Source organism: Dunckerocampus dactyliophorus, chromosome 1 (genome assembly GCF_027744805.1).
Source record: "Dunckerocampus dactyliophorus isolate RoL2022-P2 chromosome 1, RoL_Ddac_1.1, whole genome shotgun sequence".
NCBI classification, from domain to species: domain Eukaryota; kingdom Metazoa; phylum Chordata; class Actinopteri; order Syngnathiformes; family Syngnathidae; genus Dunckerocampus; species Dunckerocampus dactyliophorus.
In genome coordinates, this window is record NC_072819.1 from 49,252,435 (window position 1) to 49,276,828 (window position 24,394).

General features: G+C 42.6%; 1 protein-coding gene across 5 annotated transcripts in view; it reads left to right on the forward strand.

Annotated features, from left to right (window-relative positions):
- Positions 1-10,082: 10,082 nt before the first annotated feature.
- Positions 10,083-24,394, forward strand: part of pard3ba (par-3 family cell polarity regulator beta a) — a 164,809-nt gene continuing 150,497 nt past the window's right edge. For 3 of the 5 annotated variants that reach the window (XM_054793478.1, XM_054793487.1, XM_054793505.1), the window contains exons 1-2: positions 10,083-10,527; positions 21,142-21,243. In XM_054793478.1, coding sequence (XP_054649453.1) covers positions 10,411-10,527; positions 21,142-21,243 — 219 coding nt within the window. In that variant the 5' untranslated portion in view covers positions 10,083-10,410. Of the gene's footprint in view, positions 10,528-21,141; positions 21,244-24,394 lie in introns of those variants that run through there. The other 2 variants (XM_054793496.1, XM_054793515.1) reach the window with 2 other exon arrangements.

Sequence of the window (24,394 nt, forward strand, 5' to 3'; positions counted from 1 at the left end):
GCACATGCATCCCTTCATCTGCACCTTTATTCAGAACCGCAACAACGTGTAACGGGTTCTTTCTTGCCCCATGTCATACCCCTCTGCAAAGTTTTGTGGGAATCGGTTTTGTATTTTTTTGCGTCATTGTCCTACCTTTTACTTACAATTGATCTGTTTGATTGAAAACCATCGTTAAAGCAACAAACGAGTGGTGACCTACGACTTCAGGAAAAATATAAAATGAAAACATCCGTATGCTAGCGCAACACTAACACTGAAATGATTGAGCAAGGAACTCTAACAATGTACCAATATAAGCCGGTTTAAGAAACCGCACAAGCTCGCAGTGTTTACAAGGTACAGTACATGCAAGATGAAGCATGCTGAGAACCGTATTTATTTCTTGCTTAGCCTGCATTTATTCACACATTAAACATTCACACTACTGTATTTATTTATGTATTCATTTATCTTTCTCCTCTATTTATTTTTAGGTTATTTTGCATTTTGAATTTAATTAATGTATTATTGTTTTAAACACAATTTTTTTATTTAATTTCTTTATTATTACTTTTTTAAACACAGATTTTTCTTTCTTCTAACCAGTGTAGAATACCACATATCATCACCACGTCTTTGAATGCGTCTTGAATGACTTATGTTGGTATTTTACTTCATTTAGACATTTGTATGCATGAAAATGCTAATTTAGGCAAAACATTTGCTTAAATATGCACATTTTCTGATGAATAATGTGCTGTATTCAATCACGAAAGAGCATGATTTTTTAATTTATATATTTTGGAAAAACCGCGATAGAGTGAAGTGCGAAGAGGCTGGGGATTACTGTAACCCACCGCCACAATTATATACACTGTGGGAAACAACCTTCACACACACACACACGGATACACACTTGCACAGCTAGATAGACACGCACACACTCTGATTTAGAATAACAAGCAATCACCAGCTATTCGCAGGCCGTAAAACGCAGTATGCCATTTCTCCCAAAGAGTGATCGAACCAGAAGTTTGAATGGAACCCGGCGTGATGCTTTTCTTTTGACAAGCTGAGCCCACTTCCCTCACTTCCCACCTCCTCCTGGTCATTGATCGGGCCTCTTGTCACTGCTGCCAGTGCGCCTGCCTGTGACAAAATCAGGCCCGGACTGGTCAAGTGGATAACACCTTCTGTCTCGCAATCATACACTGCAGTGAGTCTGCTTCGGGACTTCAGGTGAAAAGAGAAGAAGAAAAAAGAAAACATGAAAAAGCAACCTTGATAAAAAGACGGTCAATGCGTCAGTTTTGGCTTCTTGAGCTGCTGCTCCCTCGAACATGAGAGTATAAGAACTCAAAGTAGCAATCAAAGTAGGATCAATCTGCAGTCTTCTGATGAACTAATTATGCGGTAATTGTTCCGGTCTAGACCACAGATCCATTGTATACGTCTCTTTGTGTCTCTCCGCTGATTGTGAACGATAATTGGGTTTTTTTGAGTGGCAGACACTCTCTTCTCATTCGCCCTCTATTCACCAGAGACAAATTTATCTCATGCTAAACTGTAAGCTGGTATGGAGACCTTTTAAACAGGATGCAGAAGGGTGAGTGATGCCATGGGACCTCCAACGCATTTGCAATTAGTGCATTTGCATAATTTGATTGAGTGTTTATCATCTATGAATTGCTTTGTCTTTCTCCCCTCTCAGCTCTCAGCTGGCATTCGCTGAGGGAGGAGGGCGATTACCAGTGGATATGGACGCGGCATGCGTTGGACGTTTCTACAGACCAGCGAGTCAGAGTCAGGTCAGCCGAAACTGATGTAGTGTTACGCCAATAATTCCTCAACTCTTTGGCCTCTAAGACTTAACCTTTGAAAATCCCAACCTGCACATAATCAAATCCAGTTCCAAATGTGTCTAGGTTTGACCACTTCCACTTCAGAGAAACCTCATCAGTTCAGACATCCTTTGTAAATACAGGTGATCCTCGTTTTATGGCGTTCCGTGGTTAAGGTGAACTGCAATAAATGATTAATATTGTAAAACTAGAGAAGCACTCAGACAGCGCAGACCTCCGCCAAGCGCCATACACTGCATTCCAAATGATTATGCAATGATATTTTTCTCTGATTTTGCTAAATCGTCAATATAAATTACAGTCACCATCTTCAAGTCATCAACTTTAGTACAATTTCAATTTTATTGAACAAACCTCCCAATGATTACAGTTTTTTTTTGCCCATGCCCATACCAGCCAATGACAGAGAGGTAGGTATTCTTTGCATCATGAGATGGTGCAACGTCACACATGAAGGTCATTTTGCGACAGAAGGTACGGCTCTTCATGTTGTACTGTGGAAGAAAGTGGTCAGTCAGAAACTCCACATACTTTGCTGAGGTCATTTTCACACCTTCAATGACCGTAAAGGGCCTACCAATGAAATTCCCCCACACTCTCGCACAGCAAAACATGCCTTCCATGACGTACGATACTTCCTCTTTTATCGCGGTTAATTAGTTCCAGACCCGACCGTGGTAAGTGAATTTCTGCAAAGTAGGATTTGTTCTTCATAAATGGAATATTTTCATAGTCAAGAACATAGTTTTTAGTAGTTAATATCACTGCGCATTAGCAATGTGGTGTAAACAAAGAATAATAGGAGTCTAAAGATGGCTTAGGGGTGTTATTTCGTGTCTATGGGTTCTAATAATGTTTTTTAAAAAAAGTAATAAGGAGGTTTCCCATGCTCTAACTACAAAAAGATTTCCATCCATCCATTTTCTACAATGCTTATCCTCATTAGGGTCGCGGGGGTATGATGGAGCCTGTTCCAGCTGACTTCGGGTGAGAGGCGGGGTACGCCCTGGACTGGTCGCCAGCCAATGGCAGGGCACGTATAGACAAACAACCATTCACACTCACATTCATACCTATGGACACTTTAGAGTCGCCAATTAACCTAACAGGCATGCTTTTGGAATGTGGGAGGAGTACCACACACAGGGAGAACATTCAAACTCCACACAGAGATGCCCAACAGAGATTTGAACCCAGGCCTTCCAGATCTCCTGACTGAGTGGCCAACATGCTAACCACTCATCCACCGTGCGGCCCACAAAAATATTTCATTTATTCATTTTTCATTTATTATTAATGAATCCTACTTCGCAGAAATTCGCTTATCATGGTCGGGTCTGGAACCAGTTAGCCGCGATAAACGAGGACTGGATTTGTATTTTTTTCATTTATCCATTTTGAGCCCTGAAAATGCTTAATTTAGCCCAAGAGTACGTACAATTTGCAAATTTGTGAATACATTTTTGAAAAACCGCGATGACTTTTTCTGGCATCGTTGGAGAGTTTTCTTGCGATATTTGGGGACTTAAAAGTGAAAGCACGTATTGATCTGCAGTTTCTATTCTCACTCAGCAGTAGCGGGAGCTGCTGAGACGTCCGCACCGCCCCAAAGCAGTCATAAGCCGTCAGTTCATTGTCAGCTCCTGCGGCAAACTGAGAGCATAGTGGAGCTGCACGCATCCATGAATCCCACATGCCCCAGGCGTGATGCCGCGGGGTTAGATGTCGCCCTGTTTTACAGAAAAGGATCTAAAAGGCTGGAGGCGAGTCCGGATGTAATTATTACGCTGTCTAGACTTTGAGAGGGGCTGGCCGAGATAAAATAATACAATTATTTTTATTTTGATACAGTGATGGCCAATTTTAAATTAACAAATCAAGTATCAAGTTTGTTTGTAAGTCTAGACGTAATTAACGTTTTTACTCACTTTTTTTAATCTCTTCTACGAGGTTATGCTTTTTTCCTACAGCATCTGGTACAACATTATATGCAGATAATGTGCAAATTAGCCGATGACGTTGCCAATAGCGACTTTTCTGACTGAGGAGTTGGCAACAGTGAGCGTCGTAGGACCGGAACTCGTGCATAGACTGAAAACCTGCCCCCCTTGTAAAACTGTCCTTTAAAAACCAGAAATATAGAAAACTCTTGGTTTTACCTGCTTGAATAAGCCATAAGGTTGAGTTCTTGAGTAAAAGCAGCAACAGTTTGTGAGACAATTATGAGCTGCCGACAGAGAAAAAGGTACCATTTGAGAGCCATTAAACTACTTAGATATGTAGCCCGCCTTGTCTCCGCCACTCTCTTTTACTTCCTCTGAAAGCACTTAATTCTTTCTCTGAACCCTGCTCCCCACACCAACCTTTCTTCCTTTCAAATGTAGCCCCATAATTGTCTGAATCAATGTGCAGCGGGCCTACCTCGCTGTGATTAGGCAAGAAGTCAGGCTATGCTGCTGGTCGTCATGGTTTCCAGGAAAAAGCCATTTCCAAAACAGATCTCCTGCCAAGCCTTTGATTGACGCATAGCAATGAACATAAATTAAAGCAACTTTTTTCTGCATGTAGATGTTAAATTACCCCGTGCGTATCCCTGACAAGGGAACGAGAAACGTCTGGAAAACAGGATAAATGCGGGAGAGTATACTTCCGTTGACTGTGTGTTGCTGTATTTGTGCAACCTGCATGGTTGGATATAAAGTCATATTCACACCCATCAAGGAGCATGCTGCAAAGGTGCTGTGTCTTGTTAAACCTGAGGAAGAATCAAATGTTTAATGAGGTGTGTGTGTGTGTGTGATACTTGCGCTTTCACCCTTATGGATGTGGGAAAATGCGTGTGGAGATACGTGAGAGTGTGCTGATGCTAACTGACACCGTCAGACAGGTTTCTTCCTCTCGAATGAGTGAGTACAGACCATGCACTCACCACAATGAAGAGTTAGTAGTCAGTGTAGTAGTGGTTAGATATTGCATCGTATGTACACAGTAGTTCAGGTCAGGTGATGTGAAAAAGGAACCATAACATTTTGACAAAAACATATTTGACTTACTTTTTCAAAATCACTGGTGAAACTTAAGAGGATCAGGCACCTTCTTTCAGGAGACTTTGGATGCAAGAGCAGCTCGATGGCACTCCAGCGGGACACCAGGCAGTCGGCAAACCCGGTGTCCTTCACCGCCGCCGACGGCCGGCCATCCAGTCCGAGGAATCCAACCTTAGACCTACTTAGACTGCCTTAGACCTTCCACTGACTTATCGAAACCAGAGTAGGGCAGCATTGGAAAGATTTTTTTGTTTTTGTGGAGAGCTGAAGACCTACGACATGGTCAGTGCTCCTTTGCTCTTGCAAAGGTCAGTGTTTTGTGAACAAAGCACAGTTTGATGAGCATGGATTCACCCCTTTCAGTAATCCCTCGTTTGTCAAGGTTAATTGCTTCCAGACTCTACTCTGATTTCTGCGAAGTAGGATTCCTTATTTATAAATTCAATATTTTTGTACTTAAAGCATTGAAAACCTGTTTACGACCTATTAAATACGTTTTTAACATTATTAGAGCCCTCTAGACATGAAATAACACCCCTACAGTCATCTTTACACTAGTATTACCCCAATATAGTAGACATAATAACCAAAAATAAGACATCTAAGACTTGGGAGGAGAGGAAGTGATGTGGGGGGTTCAGAGTTGCGTTTTGGCATGGCATGGGTTATGTCCACATCAGTCGCCCATGTTAGGGATTATTGTGCCTGCTGTGAGATGATTTAAACCTGCAATAAGAGCCTGTTTTTCCGGCAATCAAGTCTGGTGCTTGTGTGTCTCACCGAACAGTACAGCACCCTTACTGACACTTAGTGACCAGTGTAGAATGCTACATATCACCACAACGTCTTTGAATGCGTCTTCTGAATGCCTTATACATCTATTTTACTTCATTTAGCCATTTTTACTCTAGAAAATGTTTAATTTAGGCAAAAGATGTCACGTTTGCTTGAAATTTCCTTTTTTAAAAACTAATAATAGGCTGTATTCAACCACGAAACAGCATGATTTATTAATATATATTTTTTTAAAGACGGTGATCGAGTGAAGTTGTGAAATTTGCAGTGTGGGGTGGCGAAAGACACAACTTAAATTGTATTAAAATCAACTTTCGATAGCGCCCCACTGGGATCCAATATCACTTTGAAAGAACCTGAGATAGCTTGAACCCCATAACCCCTTTCAGCAAAACATGTGTTTTTTTGGTGTTTGCATCTTCAGAGCACCACTGGACTGCTTGACACCCCTGAATTTCAACAAATTCCAATTTTGTTTTTACAGTATGACGCTTTGAAGTACGTTCTAGTTGTTTTTTTTAATGCATGCGTTTTCCATGTTGGTTTAGAGCACTGAAACGGATTAGAGAACTTCCTCTTACATTTACTGTTGTGTACTTCTTCTAACTGGTTACAATGCATTGTGCTTCTAGTTCAGTTCTTGCACAAGAAAAGAGAAGCAGTATTAAAGGAGGGCCGATTGCCTGAGGCCCAAGTTTTGCCCTCATGACATACATAAAAAAAGTGACAGCCTATTTTTCTGTGTGATCCCGGATGCTGATTCTCGACTGATAATTGTAAGCTGCGCAGCAGGAAGAGAGAAGAAAGTCGCAACTATCGACTGGCCTCAGTCTCGAACAGAACAAAAAAAACGCAGGGGCCGTGGTGCTGCCGCTGAGAACGTCAATTTTGCTCTTTAGAAAAGGGGCACTGCTCAGAGAGCGAAAGCAAATCAACATGATTATCGACCCAGACAAGCCTACCCTGTAAATTGCACTCAGAGACGAACAAAACAACAAAAACCATCACTAGGCTTTATTGACAGCGAGCACTTTGGTTGGCACGCCTCACTTCCTGACAGAAAAGACCCAAAAGACACACTTTATGAAGTTTGCAGTGTATTTCATGTCTTTATTTCCACTGTTTGCATCACATACTGTATAAGGTCACAGCACTTCGGGTGATGGCGTAGCAAGGTGTTAATGAAGGAAACGACATCACAGTCAGCAACACTGTTGTGCAAACAGTGCAGAGACGCATTGTTGTCAAACTCGTCCGCTCTCAGGTCAGACAGACACGCCTTTCTTTGTTATGTAGGAAGCGATATAATCTTTGGAGTAGCTCAGCCTTGCAACTGTGTGGAATAACATGCTGCTTTTTCACCCGGAACAGAGAAAACATGCTGAGGCTTCTCTGTTGTGGGCCTCTTATGCAAACAGAGTTGATGACAAAAGCCGCCTTGAACAAACAGAAAAGCTTCTCTCTTAAACAATGCCGCATGCGATTCTGTGAGGTATCGGCTGCCTGTGTGCGCGCAAGCGCGTGCGGTGCTTCAGCCTCTCCGCCCGCTGTCATGTGCCATGATGGCATGGTTTGATCCCTGTGTCACCTAGGCAGAGCTGCAATGTGTCAACTGTCACACTCACCCAGTGGCTGAAGCAGAAAGTTGCCAAGTGAAACTATGACAAAGCAAACTCAAGGTGGAACAGGTTTAAAGGTTCAACAGAACATTGTTCACCCATTGACAGTCGGCGTTGTGATCAAGCTAGTGGGAAGGAGAGTTCAGACAACGCCAAACCTCACTACCAACTATTTGCTCTGATCAACCAGTCAGAGGACGGAAAAATGCTGACATTATTGTAGGCCTGCTAGCTGGCCCTGTGAGGTGAATGTGAAATCTGATTTTAAAAAACAGCCCCATTGGTAATATAGTTTAAGCAACATGGTCCAGCACTCCTTTTTGATTGTGAAGGCCCTGAGCAGATTAGATTGACATGGCAACAGGGGTGTCCACTGAGGGTCATTTCTATATTTTATTCTATAAATAGCGGTCGGTATGAAGGACCTGCGGAACCTCTCCTTCTTACACCGTGGGTGTAACAGTCTGCTGCTGAAGGAGCTGCCCAGGGTTAATCTTTTTTCTTGTAATGTTATGTATGGTACTATCCCAAAATATTTGGATTTCATTCTTGTAACTTTTTCCCAACCTGATTTTCCAAAAATGGCATCTTTAGTCTTTGCGGTGTTAGCACACCGATTGATGGCTCCCAGGAAATGTTTGTTGGGGTGTGCCTAAAGAGGCGAGCATCAGGCAGAAGTGGTTGGAGTTGCTGATTCCCGGCCAGCAAGAAAATATGTTCATCTGTCAACGACACTTCACACGGGACTGTTTTGTGAACATGGGCCAATACGAATCTCTACTATCCGCTAAACTGTTGCTGATGTCCGACACGTTTCCGAAGTTACTTGGCCGTGTTGAAGAGTCAGAAGAGCAAGCAGTAAGTAAAAATTTATCAGTGTACTAACTGCATTTATTTTGTGTGAGTAATCGGACAAAAGGGGTTCGGCAGCTGACGGGAAGTTCTCTGGAGCGCTTGGGAGTGTGACCAATCACAGCGAGGTGGGCTCGGCAGGAGGCATACATGGAGGAGGGCCGGGGAAGAGGTGCAGAGTCTGGAAGATCTGGAAAGCTTTCTGTGCAGGTTATCATGTGTAGCTGCTCTATAGGAGTCCAGAACTCAATACAAAGGCTCGAAAATTAGCATAATAGGTCTTTTAAGAAAAATTTCACTCAACATCGGCTGGTTACGGTTGCATTTGGTGACATTGTAGCCGGTGTTTTAGTTTGTTAGTGCAGTCGACGTTCACACTTGCCTCATGTGGCATTACAGTCCACAGCCTCGATCCGCCTGTTTGGTCCAATCTTAGGTTTGGTGGACTGCGTTCAATGTTGATGTAGTGAACCATACAAACAAAGAAAATGGACTACAGTAAAGTTTGTTTTAACAATATGAAAAATAAAAATGTGTCCACAACCTCAGTAGCACTCGGAAACCAGATGACCACTTCCTGATCAGAGCTTTTTGTTCTCCATTCACCCCCCCCCCCCTTACTGCTTTCAGATTAGTCGGGATGAGAGAAGTTTGAGCTGACATCCCATCATTGTTCTGTACATTTCGCTTGAATAACACTGGCAGCGGAACTAATTGCTCATCCCAATTACAAATCCATCCGCTGTGGTGCCTTTCTCCTGATTCCATGGTGAGGAAATTCCCCAGAGCACAACCCAACAATATGCAGGAGTAAGGCACGGGAGCGTGTCCGCAGACCATTAATATCAAATAGAACATTTCACAACACACCTAATGTCATGAAAGGACAGTTGGATAAAAATATACAGTGTGGATGTGTCAAAAGGTAAACATTTTTGGACAGTTGCTCAACGTTCAGGACCACATCACATGATCTGAATACACACTTTCACAAAAAATATTTTTTTAAGGATGCCACCCGTTCCCAAATGGGTCTACTAGTGCCTCTGTAGGTACTTGAAGGCGTTCCAGGGGAGATTGAGATTTTGAAATATGTGTTTAAATATATAAAATATGTCGCTACCCTAATGAGGATTAAGCAGCACAGAAAATGAATGAATGAATGAACAGACCACATTTTTTATGCTAGGTTTATTGTAACAAAGACCCAGAAAATGTAAAAAATACACTTACTGTATTACACAAGAACACTTATTATAATCCCAAAGAAGGCACTTTAAATTTATATTTTACGTGCAAAAAGCTTTTTTCTGTAATTAATGTACAATTTTAATAATATGTTTTCACTGATTGTGTTGTGTTCCACATCTTTTTTTTTTAACCAAAAATGCTTTTCTCTAGTTAGATTGTACTTGGATGAAACAAACATTCCACCGAGAAAAGGTTGAGAACCACTGAGCAAGGGTGTCCAAAGTGCATAATGACCCCTGGTTTGCTTGTAATTTGCTCGTGGCACAATGGAGAAATGAAATTAAGCAGAAAGGGAAAAATTGGGGCGGGGGATATTGATGCTAATAGCTAATAATAACACAAAGCGTTGTCTTTAAATATACTGAGAATAATGTATTTAGCCTGTTTACAAAAAACAAACAAAAAAATACATATCAAAGCGGCACCCCATATGATTTTTCAGTATGTGGATTTTGGTGGCAAAAGTTTAGACACCCATGCTATGAAGTCTATGATTTGGAGATTTTAGGTAGTATTTTTACTATTACTACAATAGAGAAAAGATAGTATTCCTGCGTGTTTCCTGATTTTGAAGGTATTAGATACCTGAGATATGATTGGCTGTCAGCATAGGAAATGATTTCCTGAATAAGGAAGAGATGATCCACCTGAGATATGATTGGCTGTAAGCACAGGAGTGATTTCCTGGAGCGTCTCTGTCGCTGTGATTTCTTCCGGGTTTGAGTCGTGTTTATTTTGATTAGGTGTAACAAGCCAACATGCAGGAGAGTGCTCCACTGTGACCGTGTTTATGCTCCACAGGTGGCAGCGAGTTGTTATAGGACGATGTTTGGCGTGGATTTGCACACCTGTGTGCCTCGGTAGAAGCGACCAAACGACTTGAAGGTCATCCCATTCGGACTTGATACACCTGTTGCTCCATTTTGACGCGCGACGAACAGGAGGAGCGATACTTTGGAGTTTTTCCTTTTTTAATTACTTTTTTTTTTTTTTTTAGCTATTATGAAAGTCACAGTAACTTTTGGTGACACAGCGGTGGTTGTTCCGTGTAAGTCTGGATGGACAGTCCGGGATTTAATCGACCAAGCCACGCGGAGATACCGTAAGATTTTGGATCAGGTAAACGCTTAACATGTAAATTCCATGTCTAAAAGTCTTATTTTCAGTTATTGTCTACGATGTGCCCTTGGCAGGATAATGTATTGACCTTGTGCTGTCCATTCCTGTCATTCTTCACATTTCACCCACCTTCGCGTGTTTACGTCATGAGTCACGTGACATGATTTCGTTCATCAATGTTGCCAAGTGTCTTGTGTGAGCGCGAAATGTAGTTATTTGTATACAAGCGCTCAAGTGTGGCGTTTACGGCCATATTCAAATATCTTTGCCAACTGTCAACTCGGGCAGGTTTGTGCTGGCAGGCGGCGTTTTGTTTATAGTTTATTCACACGATGTGACCAAAACAACGTTCATTCACGCGGCATCGAAGTTGCCAAGTGTTTTGAAACAGGAAGTTTGCCTTTCAAGTACGAGTGTGTTATACTGTACATTTTTTCCACGTTTGGTATCGATGATGCTAAGTAAACACAGGTCCATTATTGCTGATACCAACACATTTTACTTGAAAAATTTCAATATCTTTAAATCATTTCATTAATTGATCATTAGTTTCATCTGAACAAAACACAGTAGAAAGATTTCAGGCAAAGAAACAAAAATGTATTAACACACTTACAGTATGTGTGAACAGTTTCACAACATTTAATACAACAATGCAAGGCAATGTAATTATAAAAAAAAATACGGTTATTCCCTTTTATTATATACAATTGTTTGACCAGTGCAAAATAACTAAACAAAAGCAAAAAGTACAGTTCAAATTCTTTAGCTTCTTTACCCCCCAAAGCCCTCCCGTGTCCATCCGTCTTCTATACCGCTGATCCTCACTAGGGTCACGGGTATGCTGGAACCTATCCCAGCTGATTTCAGGCGGGAGAGAGGCAGGGTACACCCTGGACTGGTCGCCAGTCAAGAGTCGCCAATTAACCTAACATGCATGTTTTTTGGAATGTGGGAGGAAACCGGAGTACCCAGAGAAAACCCACGCATTCACGGGAGAACCTGCAAACACCACACAGAGATGCCCAACTGAGATTTGAACCCAGTTCTTCCCGATTGTGCGGCCAACATGCTAACCGCTAGGCCACCGTGCAGCCTCCCTCCCATGTACAAGATTTTATTGGCACCTTGTGATCGCGGAGCCATTTTCAGTTGGTTGTCGGATTTTTGCCCGGGGAAAAAAAACAAAAAAAATAATGTAATGGCCGAATGTCTGTGAATGCACCTCACTTTCTCTTCTGCACTATTCGATTGCGACACCGCCGCGAGGTTCATGGCGTGTTCCTGGGTGACCTTGTAAAGCTTTGTCTGCAATCAAGTAATCGTCTGTTGTTATAATTTGCTAACATTGACTACGGTAAACGATTAAAAGGAGCCTGAATGTCCTACCATTGCTGCTCTTAAATAAAAAGATGCTGAGCCCAGCATGCCAATTAGTATTATGGTCCATGCTGTGGCAGTGACTCAAATATCGTCTTGCACTAACTTTGCGGCTTCAGTTTCATGTTTGGGCTTCATAATGCTTCACTGTAAAAGTGTCAGCATGGTGTACTCATTAGGGCTGTCATATGATTAAAATTTTTTCATCCGATTAATCACGCTTTTCCACTGAATTAATCACCATTTGCACCCATGTTTGAAATATACCTATTTTACTCTATTTTACTGACAAAAAGACCAATCACAAGACGCTATTATTTGTATTTGTTTGTGGAAACAAATAGAGTACAGGTGTGACAGTCAGACGTCTGCACTTCAGTTCTCACAGATGTTAAAATTCTAAAAGAGTTTTGCAAAACGACTCACATGTTCTAATCAGCTGAACATTAATCGTTGTGCTGAGCTGACCTTTTACCCGTCAGAGGTGTTGTGTGCTGTGTTAAGGTGATAGCTTGCTGATGTGTGTTTCTCCACAGTGTGGATGTGAGTGGTCCTGTCTGTCCACCTGGACAATGGCTTCCCCTAAATGCTCTGGTATCTCGGTGGGCAGGTGGAAGTTTACTGTTTAATGCCTCAATGTGGTCACAATCAGGGATGTGTGCGGCAGACAGAAGGCTTTGTCCTCTGAGTGATGGGGGATTAGGATTGGTGACAGGCCCCTCTCTTATCGTCTGGCTGCTCCCCTTCATCCTGCCCGAATGGCCTTTCCCTCGGCGAGTGGCGGGGCGACAAACAAACTAGATGGCTCCGCACACTGGCACACACACCAGGCTTCGCTGACAGCCCACTCAGCCCACTCGTCCCTGTTGATTGTGAAGCAGTCTAAATGAGCGCGCCGGTGATTAGAATACACCCGGGGCCTCGATCGCTTTTCACCAGGCGTGTTAATTAGCAGCCGTGGACGCTGACTCAACAGCCTGTGGCCTCCTCCTAATGGAGGCAGATGATCATGAGGACAGTGCAGCTCTGCCAACAACATCCACTTAGCACCCACGTAAACTGCACATCCTCAGGACAGTGTCAGAAAGCTGGGTTTAATCGCTGAAGCTGTGCTGCTTTATGGCCACGCCGAGAGAGCCGTCTGCAGTGTGCATCTCAGAGATGCTGCATAGACCTTGTTAATGAGATGTTTACTTCACTGGGAGCTTGGCTGTGACTTTTTCTAAGCTCTCACTTCCTCCAAAACTGCCAAAGCTTCAAGCTCACTGCGCACGTGTTGTCACTGTGGTCGGCTGTAAGCCATCTTTGCACTCCTACTGTGCGTTGATGATGATGGTGATGGCTGTTTGTAGACTGCATTCTGTATCTGTGTAGGGTACAAGTATTTGCCGCACACTATAGCGCCTATATACCTCCACTTCACAGCTCGCCAAACAAGCCATGAGCACTTCCTCACAATGTATGTGGAAGTGAGATGCAGCTCTGTGTGGGCTGGTGTGTGCATCAGAGGTTAGCGAAGGAAAAAGGTGGCGCGGAAGTGCTTTATAAATGGTTGCTTTTCACCTGCTGCCTTTTGAGAAGCTACCAAATGCAGAATGTGAAGGGGTAATTGTCCAGTTCCTAATGATGCAACACCGCAAATTGCATAATTCAGTGCTACTTTTAAAATGACCAAGTCCCAAAGATATACCTCCTGCTATAAATATATAGCATATATATGTTGTAAATATGAGTATTTATGTACATTGTACATCAGGGGTACGTATATCGTAACGTATATCAAGGCTGCACGCACTTTTCCAGCATGCAAGTCAAATGATCTACCTACCTGTTATTTACATATATATATATATATATATATATATATATATATATATATATATATATATATATATATATATATATATATATATATATATATATATATATATATATATATATATATATATAGACAGACAGGTCTAACAGGTAAACTTTGAAAGTACTATAGTATGGAAATTTCCTTTAACGGCCCAATTTTTTTTTTTTGACACGCAATTTACGTGCGCACGTCCTGTTTGACCCTCAGCCCACACTGTAGTATGAGGACGTAGTAACAAACTTTGAGCAGAAATGCACAAAGAAAAGGGTATTTTGATTGGTAAATTTAGCTTCAAAGCCCTGGCAGATGGCTCTCACAACAACACCAAAGTTATTTGTGCATATCTACTGCCGCTGTGACTGGAATTGTCACAGGCTACGTCGACTTGCCAAAGAAGCAAGAAGGTACTGAAGCACTGCCAGCATACAGAGGCACCCTGGCATACGAGTGTCCCAACTAACTAGTGTTTTTTTTCCTTTATATGTGAGCCGTCCTCGGATGATTTTCTGCTTTGAACTGCGGGCTAAAATTTGTGTACGAGCTACTAGTTAACGGTAGCGTAGCTGAGGACAGCTATTTGGGGGCTTTTGTCAATGTCACCATGGCAGAAGAGCCAGCAGTGGTAGCATTAGCTAACATGAGCAATGTACGAGCCAGTCATCAACACATCAGTAAAACATATGTCTCGTGATCTAATTTATCTTATTTATTATGTATTGTGTAAAAGTATGACAGGAACAACATCAAATTTAAAGCACAAAATGAATACAGACCCACCATCCACCAGTAGGAGCCTGGGCTTTGTTTTCAGAGGGGTTGTGTACCAAACAAATATGCACATTAGCACTCAATAAGGTCAGAAAGTCTTACCTTTATGCATTCCCACATTGTATCAGCATTTGGGACCAAATATGAGGCGAAAGAAAAAGGGTAAAAGTACAGTATTGTAGTCCATCTGTGCAGTGTGGGACACAGTTAGAAGCTGCGCTCGCATTAAACATGCAAAAATTAGAGGATTTCTAAATGTATATTATTTTTTGAATAAAATAATGGCCCATATTTCCAAAATGTATATCCCTTTATATAAAATGTGATGTCATTATCGTAGTTGCATATCAAATTGTTTACCACAGAGATTTACATCCCTACCTATTATAGATAAAAAGTTATCTCTGTCTATGATTAAGTCCAATTAATTATGAGTTAACTATGGACAAAATGCAATTAATCACGATGAAATATTTCAATCGATTGACAGCTCTATTAAATAGTAATTATTAGCATTTTGCATTCACAGTTTCAAAGTTTACAGGTAGTGACAATAGTTCATATCATTCAATAATTCACAAATCAATTCAGTATTGCAATAAAGAGAATTATAATTCCTCAATAGTTGTGCACATAACCTGAGTTGTACATTAGGCCAAAATAGCTACATAGCATTCATTGAACACAGTTCATGTTTGACGTCTAGTTAGCATTTGCTATCAAACCTTACAGATATAAGCTACAAGAAGGATTATGCAAAAGACCATGCAGCCCAAGTCAAGGCAACATGTTGAAGAGGTTTCACAATGGGCACATTTTCCAATTAATTATGAAATACAGTAGTGCCTCGCACAACGTAAACCTCCTTTTACATAAATTCCACTGAACGTAAATAATTCATGTAAAGTTTTTGTATCGTATTATGAAAGGAATTCCATATAACATAAAGCGACAAGTCGGTGCAAGAGACAGAGAGACTAACAGAGTACACTTGGTGACGCCTTCTGATGATCTCATTGGCTGACTTATCCAGCGCGTCCAGTTTGTGTGTGAGCTCCCTTCCTCATCGTAGTCACCTTTAAACTAGTTTGCACGCATTGAAATCTCTTCTTAATTTCTTTACTTTTCTTTGTGTTAAAATTGTCACAAGTGGGAGTCGCCACTTGTAAAAAGGGGCGGAACCCAACGCAAGGAGTCAGACCAAAAATAGAAACAAAAGGTATTTAATAACATAAAGTGTCCCGAGCGGGAAAAGTACAACACAAGGGAAAGTCACAAACCAAAAGTAGAAAACACAAAACGCTGCCAGCAGAAGGCTGACAGGAATAACTAGAATGCAACTAAGAAATACTGCAGGCAAACCTGAGCTGGAACAATAACAAGTGTAACAGGAAATAGTACTGAGCAGAGGGACAAGGGTGAGCCAGAAAGCGGGGAACAGGTAAGGAGCCGGACGAAGCGGAACAGGTAGCAAGGAGTACAATCTGGCACTGGTCCTGAGTTGCTGCTGAGTATATGAAGGGTACCAGATGAGATTGCCTGCAGGTGTGTGCTGGGGACTCCACCCACACCGGCTGAAGCTGCACAGAGAGCACACACACAGCAGGCGGCAGCAGAGCGACAAACACCATCGTAACAAAAATGACCGTAGTTATGGGCCCTAAACCAAGTGGAAGTGAGAAGAAAAAAGGGAAAAGTTTTTGATCGAAAGGAAGCAGGAAGTTATCCACAAACTATGACTCTTGCTCTCATTGGCTGATGATCGGGGCACCGCCTACGCTCTTATCTCATTGGCTGACGTATCCAGCGCTTCCGTGTTTGTGTGTGATAGACAGGCTGCTCCCTTCAAGCTCGCCCTTAAACTAACTTAAACAATTAAGTTAAGTTACAAATTAACATTTTGCACACAGCATTATCGTGTAGTGCGTGTGCGTTTGTCTGTGAGACCAGCTGACTCTTAGACTTTTTGAGTGGCGTTTTGACTCAGGCTAGTTCTCCTCCTCCTCTTCCTCTCCACTTGCGTTCTCCTGATCAAGACATCTCCTGAACGGTAGGATTGTTTTTGTTTTTCAGTTTTATACATTTACAGTAATCTTATTTATTACCTTATTTTATATTGGAATGTTACTCTACTATGTTTTGCTAACGTTTTGTTATATTTTCCCACCATATTTGGTGGACTTCGAATATTTTGAAGGCCCAAAGGGGTGAGTTTGGGAAGATCTTGGAACGGATTAGGCTATTTACATGTACTGTATTTTACGCTTCGTATAACATAAAAACCCTATAACGTAAAGGTTCTCGGAACAGATTATTTATGTTGTAGGGGCGTCTACTGTATTAATTTCACAAATAACAGTGTTGAAAACACACATTTCTATTGTGGAGTTTAGGAGCCATCAGACAATTGAACGAATAACTTTTGTGATAGATATAGGCACCTTGCCGCTGAGTTAGTTCATCCATAGTTGGAATAATAAAGATGAAAGTTGCATTTCCGTGTGTCGTTTGAGCCATCTGTTCATGACTTAAGCTTTGCCGCGGAGGCGCAACAGCGAATCAGGAGGGAGTTTCATGTCAGCTGACTGATGTCATATGGCAGCTACAAAGTGTCTTTTATGACGTGGGTGACACATGCGATTGATCCACACTACCTTTGCGATCCATGATTAGATATCCGTATAGTATCAGAAGTGAACAAATTGTATCGGAACACACCTAAAAAAAAAAAAAAAAAGCAGAGACTGTGTGGTGTGACAAAGCACCATAGAGGCATCCGGTGATGACATCATAGAGGCGTGACGGCACTGGGGGCCAGTGACTTTCTGTTCCTGTTTCCAGTGCAGAGCATGCTAACAGGCACGTTTTATAATAAAGATACATTACGAACACAGCTGGATGCACGCAGTGTATTCGTAACATGACAAGGCTGAGTCACCAACGCGTGGAATTCTTTGTTTCGGCACTCAAACCTGCATTCTGATATGCAGGCTATCAGACTAGATTCTCATGCGAGTTTGCCAACTGAATGAACCTTACAGGATACCATAGTATTGTGTAAAATAAGTACCACGAGATTTGGTTTTGGGCGTGTGATCCAAAATGGCTGACTGTAGAAGCAATGCTGGGGGTATCCTCCATCCACGTCTTTATTAACACCACAAGATTGTTTTTTTATGAAATGGGAATCTTGTTGTTGAAAATCTTTCTGGCTGAGGCTGAGATCTCACTACCCACCAGAAAGAAATGAGCAGCGGAAGAATGGTGGCCTTCAGGTTTGACTTGTTTGTCCTGTCTTGTGAGGTGCACAAGCTTTGCCCGGATGTTGTTATTGCTGCAGATGTACTCTATAGCGCACAGGTGTGTTACAGCAACGTGTTCCAACATTCACTCAGTGGCCACAGCATTAAGCACATCAGCTCAGATGATGGCTCAATCAAAAACATTAGAAGATAACTTTTTCATCAAGACACGTTAAATGTGTATTTATTTGTTTCACAAAGGTGGCCTTTCTCCTCTGAGATCAGTGAAGCTGCGCCCTGAGGGGAGCCGCTCATTTGTGGAAACGGAGCAAGGACAATGCTTGTGCAATGTGAGATGATCCTAGACTGACAACAAAGATCTGAGAGATGTCCCAATTACTTCAGAGCAGGGAGCCACTGTTTTTCTGTAGGCACGTTCTGTCCTGAAGGCTGATTGTACAAAGGTGGTGATGCTTTCTTTGAAGGAGTACGAGAACGTCCTGAGAATGTTCTGGCTTACTCCAAAGGAACTGAGCATCTTTTGGATCTCCTCTGTGTTGGAGGAGAATTCCAGCACTGTCAAAGGTGGTGCCCATATATTTACAGTATATTCTTCAACATGCACCACTGGCTCATCGTGAATCTGCTGGTTGGAAAAGGTCACCACCCTCTTTTTGGTTTTGCTGACATCTAGCTCCAGACATGAGTTGTCGCACCAGCCCACAAACTCCTGGGGGGCTGGTCCATTGGGCTGTGAAGTGTCTGACAGCAGAGACGGGAGGACTGTGTCATCAGCATATATCACTAGATGAATATGGGTCTATGGATCTGCAGTCATCGGTGTAAAGCCCTGTGGGGAGCCAGTAGAGGTGTGTCGTATGTCAGAGAAGATGTTGTTGATGTACACTCTCTATGACCTGAGGGTGAAGAAATCCAACAAACAAGACAAAAATACACTTGACTGTTCACTTCTGCTGTGAACAATGAAGTTTGGCATAAGAACCCCAGACCCATTTCTGCTGAAAGGGAAATTATGGGGGATATACAGCACAGACATAGAAATTTATGGTGTTTTTTTTCTCAAATACTACTTGGACATCATGTTAAATGTATCCCTTATTTGAAAATAACCAGACTAGACGGTGTTTTGTGCTTGTACAACAAATGTACACTCAACAAAAATGCAATGCAACACTTTTGTTTTTGCTCCCATTTTTTGAGGTGAACTCAAAGATCTAAAATGTTTTCCACATACACAATATCACCATTTCTCTCAAATATTGTTCAGAAATCTGTCTAAATCTGTGATAGTGAGCACTTCTCCTGTGCTGAGATCGTCTGTCCCACCTCACAGGTGTGCCATATCAAGATGCTGATTAGACACCATGATTAGTCTAAAGGGTGTGCCTTAGACTGCCCACAATAAAAGGCCACTCTGAAATGTGACCTACGTATATCACAAAGCTGAGTTGCAGTTTTATTTTTTTTAAATATAACTTCTCATGTGTTGCTTTACGAAATATCAACAAGGCCCTTGCATCCTTTCATTGTTCACTATGTGGCACCCCTGAAGTGTTGTGTCACCAGGGGTTCTTACGGGTTAAAGACTGTGGAGCTAAAGGGAGCTCTAAAGGGTACTCCCTGAACACTGATAGTAAAACCATTACCACCATTACTCCACCCACGGGCTGCATGGTGGTCTAGTGGTTTGCATGTTGGCCAACACAGTAACAGTCTGGAGATCGGGAAGACCTGGGTTCGATTCTCCCCTGGGCATTTCTGTGTAGAGTTTGCATTTCCTCCCCGTGCGTGCGTGGGTTTTCTCCGGGTACTCCGGTTTCTTCCCACATTCGTTAGGTTAATTGGTGACTCTAAATTCTCCATAGGTATGAATGTGAGTGTGAATGGTTGTTTGTCTATACAGTATGTGCCCTGCCATCACATACTGGTGTACCCCGCCTGTCGCCCGAAGTCAGCTGGGATAGGCTCCAGCATTCCCCCCCAACCCTAAAGAGGAGAAGCAGTATAGAAAATGGATGGATGGCTACTCCACCCGCATAACTGAAAAGCTAAACACTTAACTGTCCTCAAGTCAACAATAACACACACAAACAAGTTTAACCTTGTTTTTGTATTGCACATTTTATGTCTTTCCTTTCATCTGTATCAACTGTAATTCAAGATTCCAGATTCAAGAGTTTTATTGTCATATGCACAGTAAAACAGGTAGTTCTGCTATGCAATGAAATTCTTCCCAAAAAAGAAAGAAAGAAAGAAAAACACAAGAAAATGAATAAGAACAGAAGAAACATTAATACCAATAAATTAAACAACAACAACATAAGAGACATTAATACAAATAAATAAATAAATTAAGTGCTATGAGTGTGTGCGTGTGTTGCATGCGGCGTGTGTGAGTGCTTCGTTGAGAAGCCTGATGGCCTGTGGGTAAAAGCTGTTTGCCAGCCTTGTCGTCCTGGACTTCAAACTCCTGTAGCGTCTGCCTGACGGTAGGAGTGTGAATAATGAGTGTTGTGGATGTGTGCTGTCCTTGATGAGGTTGTGTGGTCTTCGTAGAACTCTAGATTTATAAATGTCTTGCAGTGAGGGGAGGGCTGCCCCAACAATGTTCTGTGAGGTCTTGATCACCCGCTGGAGTGCCTTCCTATCACGTGTTGTACAGTTACCGTACCAAACAGGGATGGAGACGGTAAGGACACTTTCCATAGTGCATCTGCAGAAGCAACTCAGGATTGTGGTGGACATGCCAAATTTCCTCAGTCTTCTCAGGAAGTACAGTCTCCTTTGGGACTTCTTCATAATTTGTTGGGTGTTGTGAGACCAGGTGAGGTCTCACCCTCTCCACCCTCAGTCTCATCAATAAACAGGGGTCTATGCGGCTCCTTTTCCCTTGTTCTTGGGTCGATGATCATCTCTTTAGTCTTATCTGTATTGAGAAGGAGATTGTTATCATGACACCAAGCTATGAGGTCCGCCACCTCTCTTCTGTATGATGTTTCAACACCACCAGTGATCAGGCCGATGACTGTAGTGTCATCTGCAAATTTAATGATGCTGGTGTTGTTCTGGGAGGCCACGCAATCGTAGGTGAAGAGCGTGTAGAGGAGCGGACTCAGCACACACCCCTGTGGGGTCTCAGTGCTCACAATTCTTGAGCTGGATGTGCGGTTGTGGACTCTGACTGACTGGGGCCTGCCTGTGAGAAAGTTAAACACCCAGTTACAGAGGGAGGGTGACAGGCCAAGTGTGAGGAGCTTATTTGTGAGTTTGTGGGGGCTGACTGTGTTAAATGTTAAATGGATTTGTTAGTGTCTTGTGATTCAATGTAACTTCTCTGTGCAGCATGGGAGGAGTGCCGTAAATACGCACCACCTGGAGTACACCGACGGAGGCATCCTGGACATGGATGACCTGCTGACGGACCTCGTGGAAGACAGGGACAAGGTGAGCAAAGGATGGGCTCTGCAGTGGCACTGGGGTTTGGGATTAAATTGTCATGTTAATTTCCACAAATACGCTTTCAGCTTGAAATAAGAACCTTTCAGATGGAAGCTCTCTGAAACCATGGAGGTGTTTTTATACGTGTGAAGCGCACACGTGATTTCGCAAAATACAGTTTTGCACAGTAAGGAGACATGCTTGGACAGCAAAACGACAAATTAATTGATATTTGAACAATTACACAGTATCTTGGGTGTTTTTAAATAGCTGCAAGAAAGGACGTAACAGCTGAATAATAGATGCAGAAATGTCTGCAGTGGTCGGACAGACGCTTTTGCAATCGTGCAGAACAGAAGTCTCTTTTTCTGAGACAGTTAGGTTGTAATAATCAGATCTGCATCTTGATTGTGACTCACTGATTTGAATGGTTCCATTCGTGTGCTCCGTCTCCGTATGTCACAGATGTGGTCTTTCGCTAACAAGTTAGCCTGACGTCAGCTGTCTTCCCCGAGGTAGTTTTTAATTATTAGTGGTGCTTCGCTTCCCCAGAACCTTCACTGAGGAGGAACCGTATTTACCTTTCGTTTCCTTACTCGCTCAACTTCCGCCCGATTCTCCAAACACCACACCCGCTTTCATCGCCGCTCTAGTTTTGTTCTCCTGTTCTGCTGCTAATGAAAAGATAGGCGAGCGATGCACACAATGTGCCCATCATCTCACTTGTCTCTGGTCTTCCAAGCACTTTGGTCTCTCGTAGATTAATGAGCCGTGCCTGGTCCTTCTGATTGGTCTGGCTTTGTTTGTCTCTGTTTTATTACCTTCCCACAGCAGACAGATTCTATCTTCAGTGGGTTTTGTTTTTTATTCTGTTATTGTGGCCGACGGCGTCACGCCATCAATCATACCGGAGTGGACCCATTGTCAAAGCTCCTCAGCACAGTATGAGCCCTATGTTAGCCCTCGATGCTAATGAGTTGTAATGGCTGGCGATTTGCACGCCTTGTGGTTTGCTTAGCATGTCCAGACCTCTTTATCTTCTCCAGCCCTCGCTCACACAAACACATCCACGCTTGTTTTGAAGCCACAGGACGGCGTGCAGTGTAGCTTGGAGCGTGAAGGCCAAAGGAGCTCTGTTGGTGGTTGATGAGGGTGGAGATGATGATGTGATTAAAGGTCTTTCCCCTGCGTCTGTGCCATGATCACACACACACACACACACACACACGCACACAGACACACAAATGCATGGTTTCATTAGCCACTCGACCACCATCTTCATAAATTCGAGTGTGTTGAGCGCGACCATGTGTACACAGTCACATGGTCATGCTCCTGTCAGTTATAGTCTATGACAAACTCAGCCGAGCTGGGTCGCATCAAGCATTCACTCCACAATCATGTTTCAACCAAGTGATTAATTTGTCAACAAACGCCACCAGAAGCCGTCAGGAGCATGGGCTACGGTAGGCCATACGTAGTAATAAATATTGTATATATTTATTTAAAGTTCTGCATCTACATTTGTGCCGCTTATTTTGCCCTGTATTCTCTATCGCGACTGGACTATTCAGGTTGTTTTACAAGATGTTCCGCCTCTCATCCGAGCAGGCTTCATCAGTTCATGCTCAAAGACTGGGTGGGACAAACACTAGTCAGACTAGATAGGACAGCTGTAGTCCTAGAGAACTTGGTGCAAGATCTAGTGTATTTATCCTTTATTTTTGTAAAGGAGGAGGCATGTCCAGACAGAAATGGTTTTTCTCTTTTGTGGTGTCAAATGACGGTCGTTGGGATACAATAGAGTGGGGTGGGATGGTGGTATCACCTTTGTTGGCATTTCATCCAGATGTAATGAAACCAAGGTAGCTGTGCCTCGTTCATTTGTTCGAGGCTAAATGATTGAATCTTTTGGAAAGGGATGAAAGGGCAGCATTGTATATGTGAGAAAGCTGGTGTCACAGACCTCCCCGTCTGTTCAGAGATGGCTTCTCACCCTTAATGTAGATGGTTTCCCTCACTCCTCTTTCCAAACATCCACCGGTGCAGGTAGACCGCAGAGTCTTGACCTGAAGAGTTAGCCCGTCTGTGTTGTGACATGCGCCCAGGTGAGGGCTTGGTTTCCCCAATGTAAACATTGGTGCATTCCTCACTGCGCTGGACAGCATACACCAGACTGTTTTTCTGGGTAGGGAGTGTCGTGTCTTTGGGGTGTACCAACCACTGTTACCCAAGTGTTACCAGGTTTGAAGTGTTGTGTTAAAAATCCTTCTTTCTCAGATAGACCTAAGACATACGGGATGACTATGTTATCGTGTCTTCTATTCTTTTTCTTCCTCATCCACCTTGCTGTCATTTTTGCGAGGTTGAGACCCCTGGTCTGTGAAGCTCACCTTCTCTTTGAGCTATGTTAGTTGGCATTGCTGATCTGTCAATATAGTAATGGGGAAGCAAAGTGAAAAAGCCTTTCAATCCTTTTTGTCAAATTGCTCACTTTCCATGCTCTTAATTGCCGTCTGTGTCTTTCTTGAGCCATAATTTAGCCAGCTATTTGCTCAATGAAAGTCAATAAAAGGCTGCAAAGATGTGTTCCCTTCACCGATTGCACAGTGTGTGCACAAGTATTAGTTGTTCTGAATATTTAAGGAAGTAAAAGTGGGGATTTGGCTCTCTTTGGAGAATATCTGCAATGTTATTATGCAATTAAATGAAAAATGAAATCTTTCCCATATCACATGTTACTTTTGATTTGTTAAAGTGAAAATAATAAACAACTCAAAAATCTCTGCTGTTTAAACCCCCCCCCAAAAAAACAGCCTTTCAAGCCTAAGCCTAACTCATTCATTCATGGAGTCTGTCACTTTCTCCATCTGATGACCACAGCCTCCCAAACCTCATAGACTTGCAATACGAGGCGTATGCCGTCATCACAGCAGGATTTAGGTTACCTGGAGAAGGGAGCCATGTCATTCTTTCATTTTTTAGCCCTTAAATGGCTAACCAGGCAGCAGGGTACTTTAGTGCATGCTTTGGGGCATTGTCCTGCATGAAAAATCATGGTCTTCTTGAAAGATGCAGACTGCCAATAGGTTTGGGAGTTGATTTTTGACTCCATCATCAACCTGAAAAGGTCCAAGAAGCTTATCTATCTATTGTG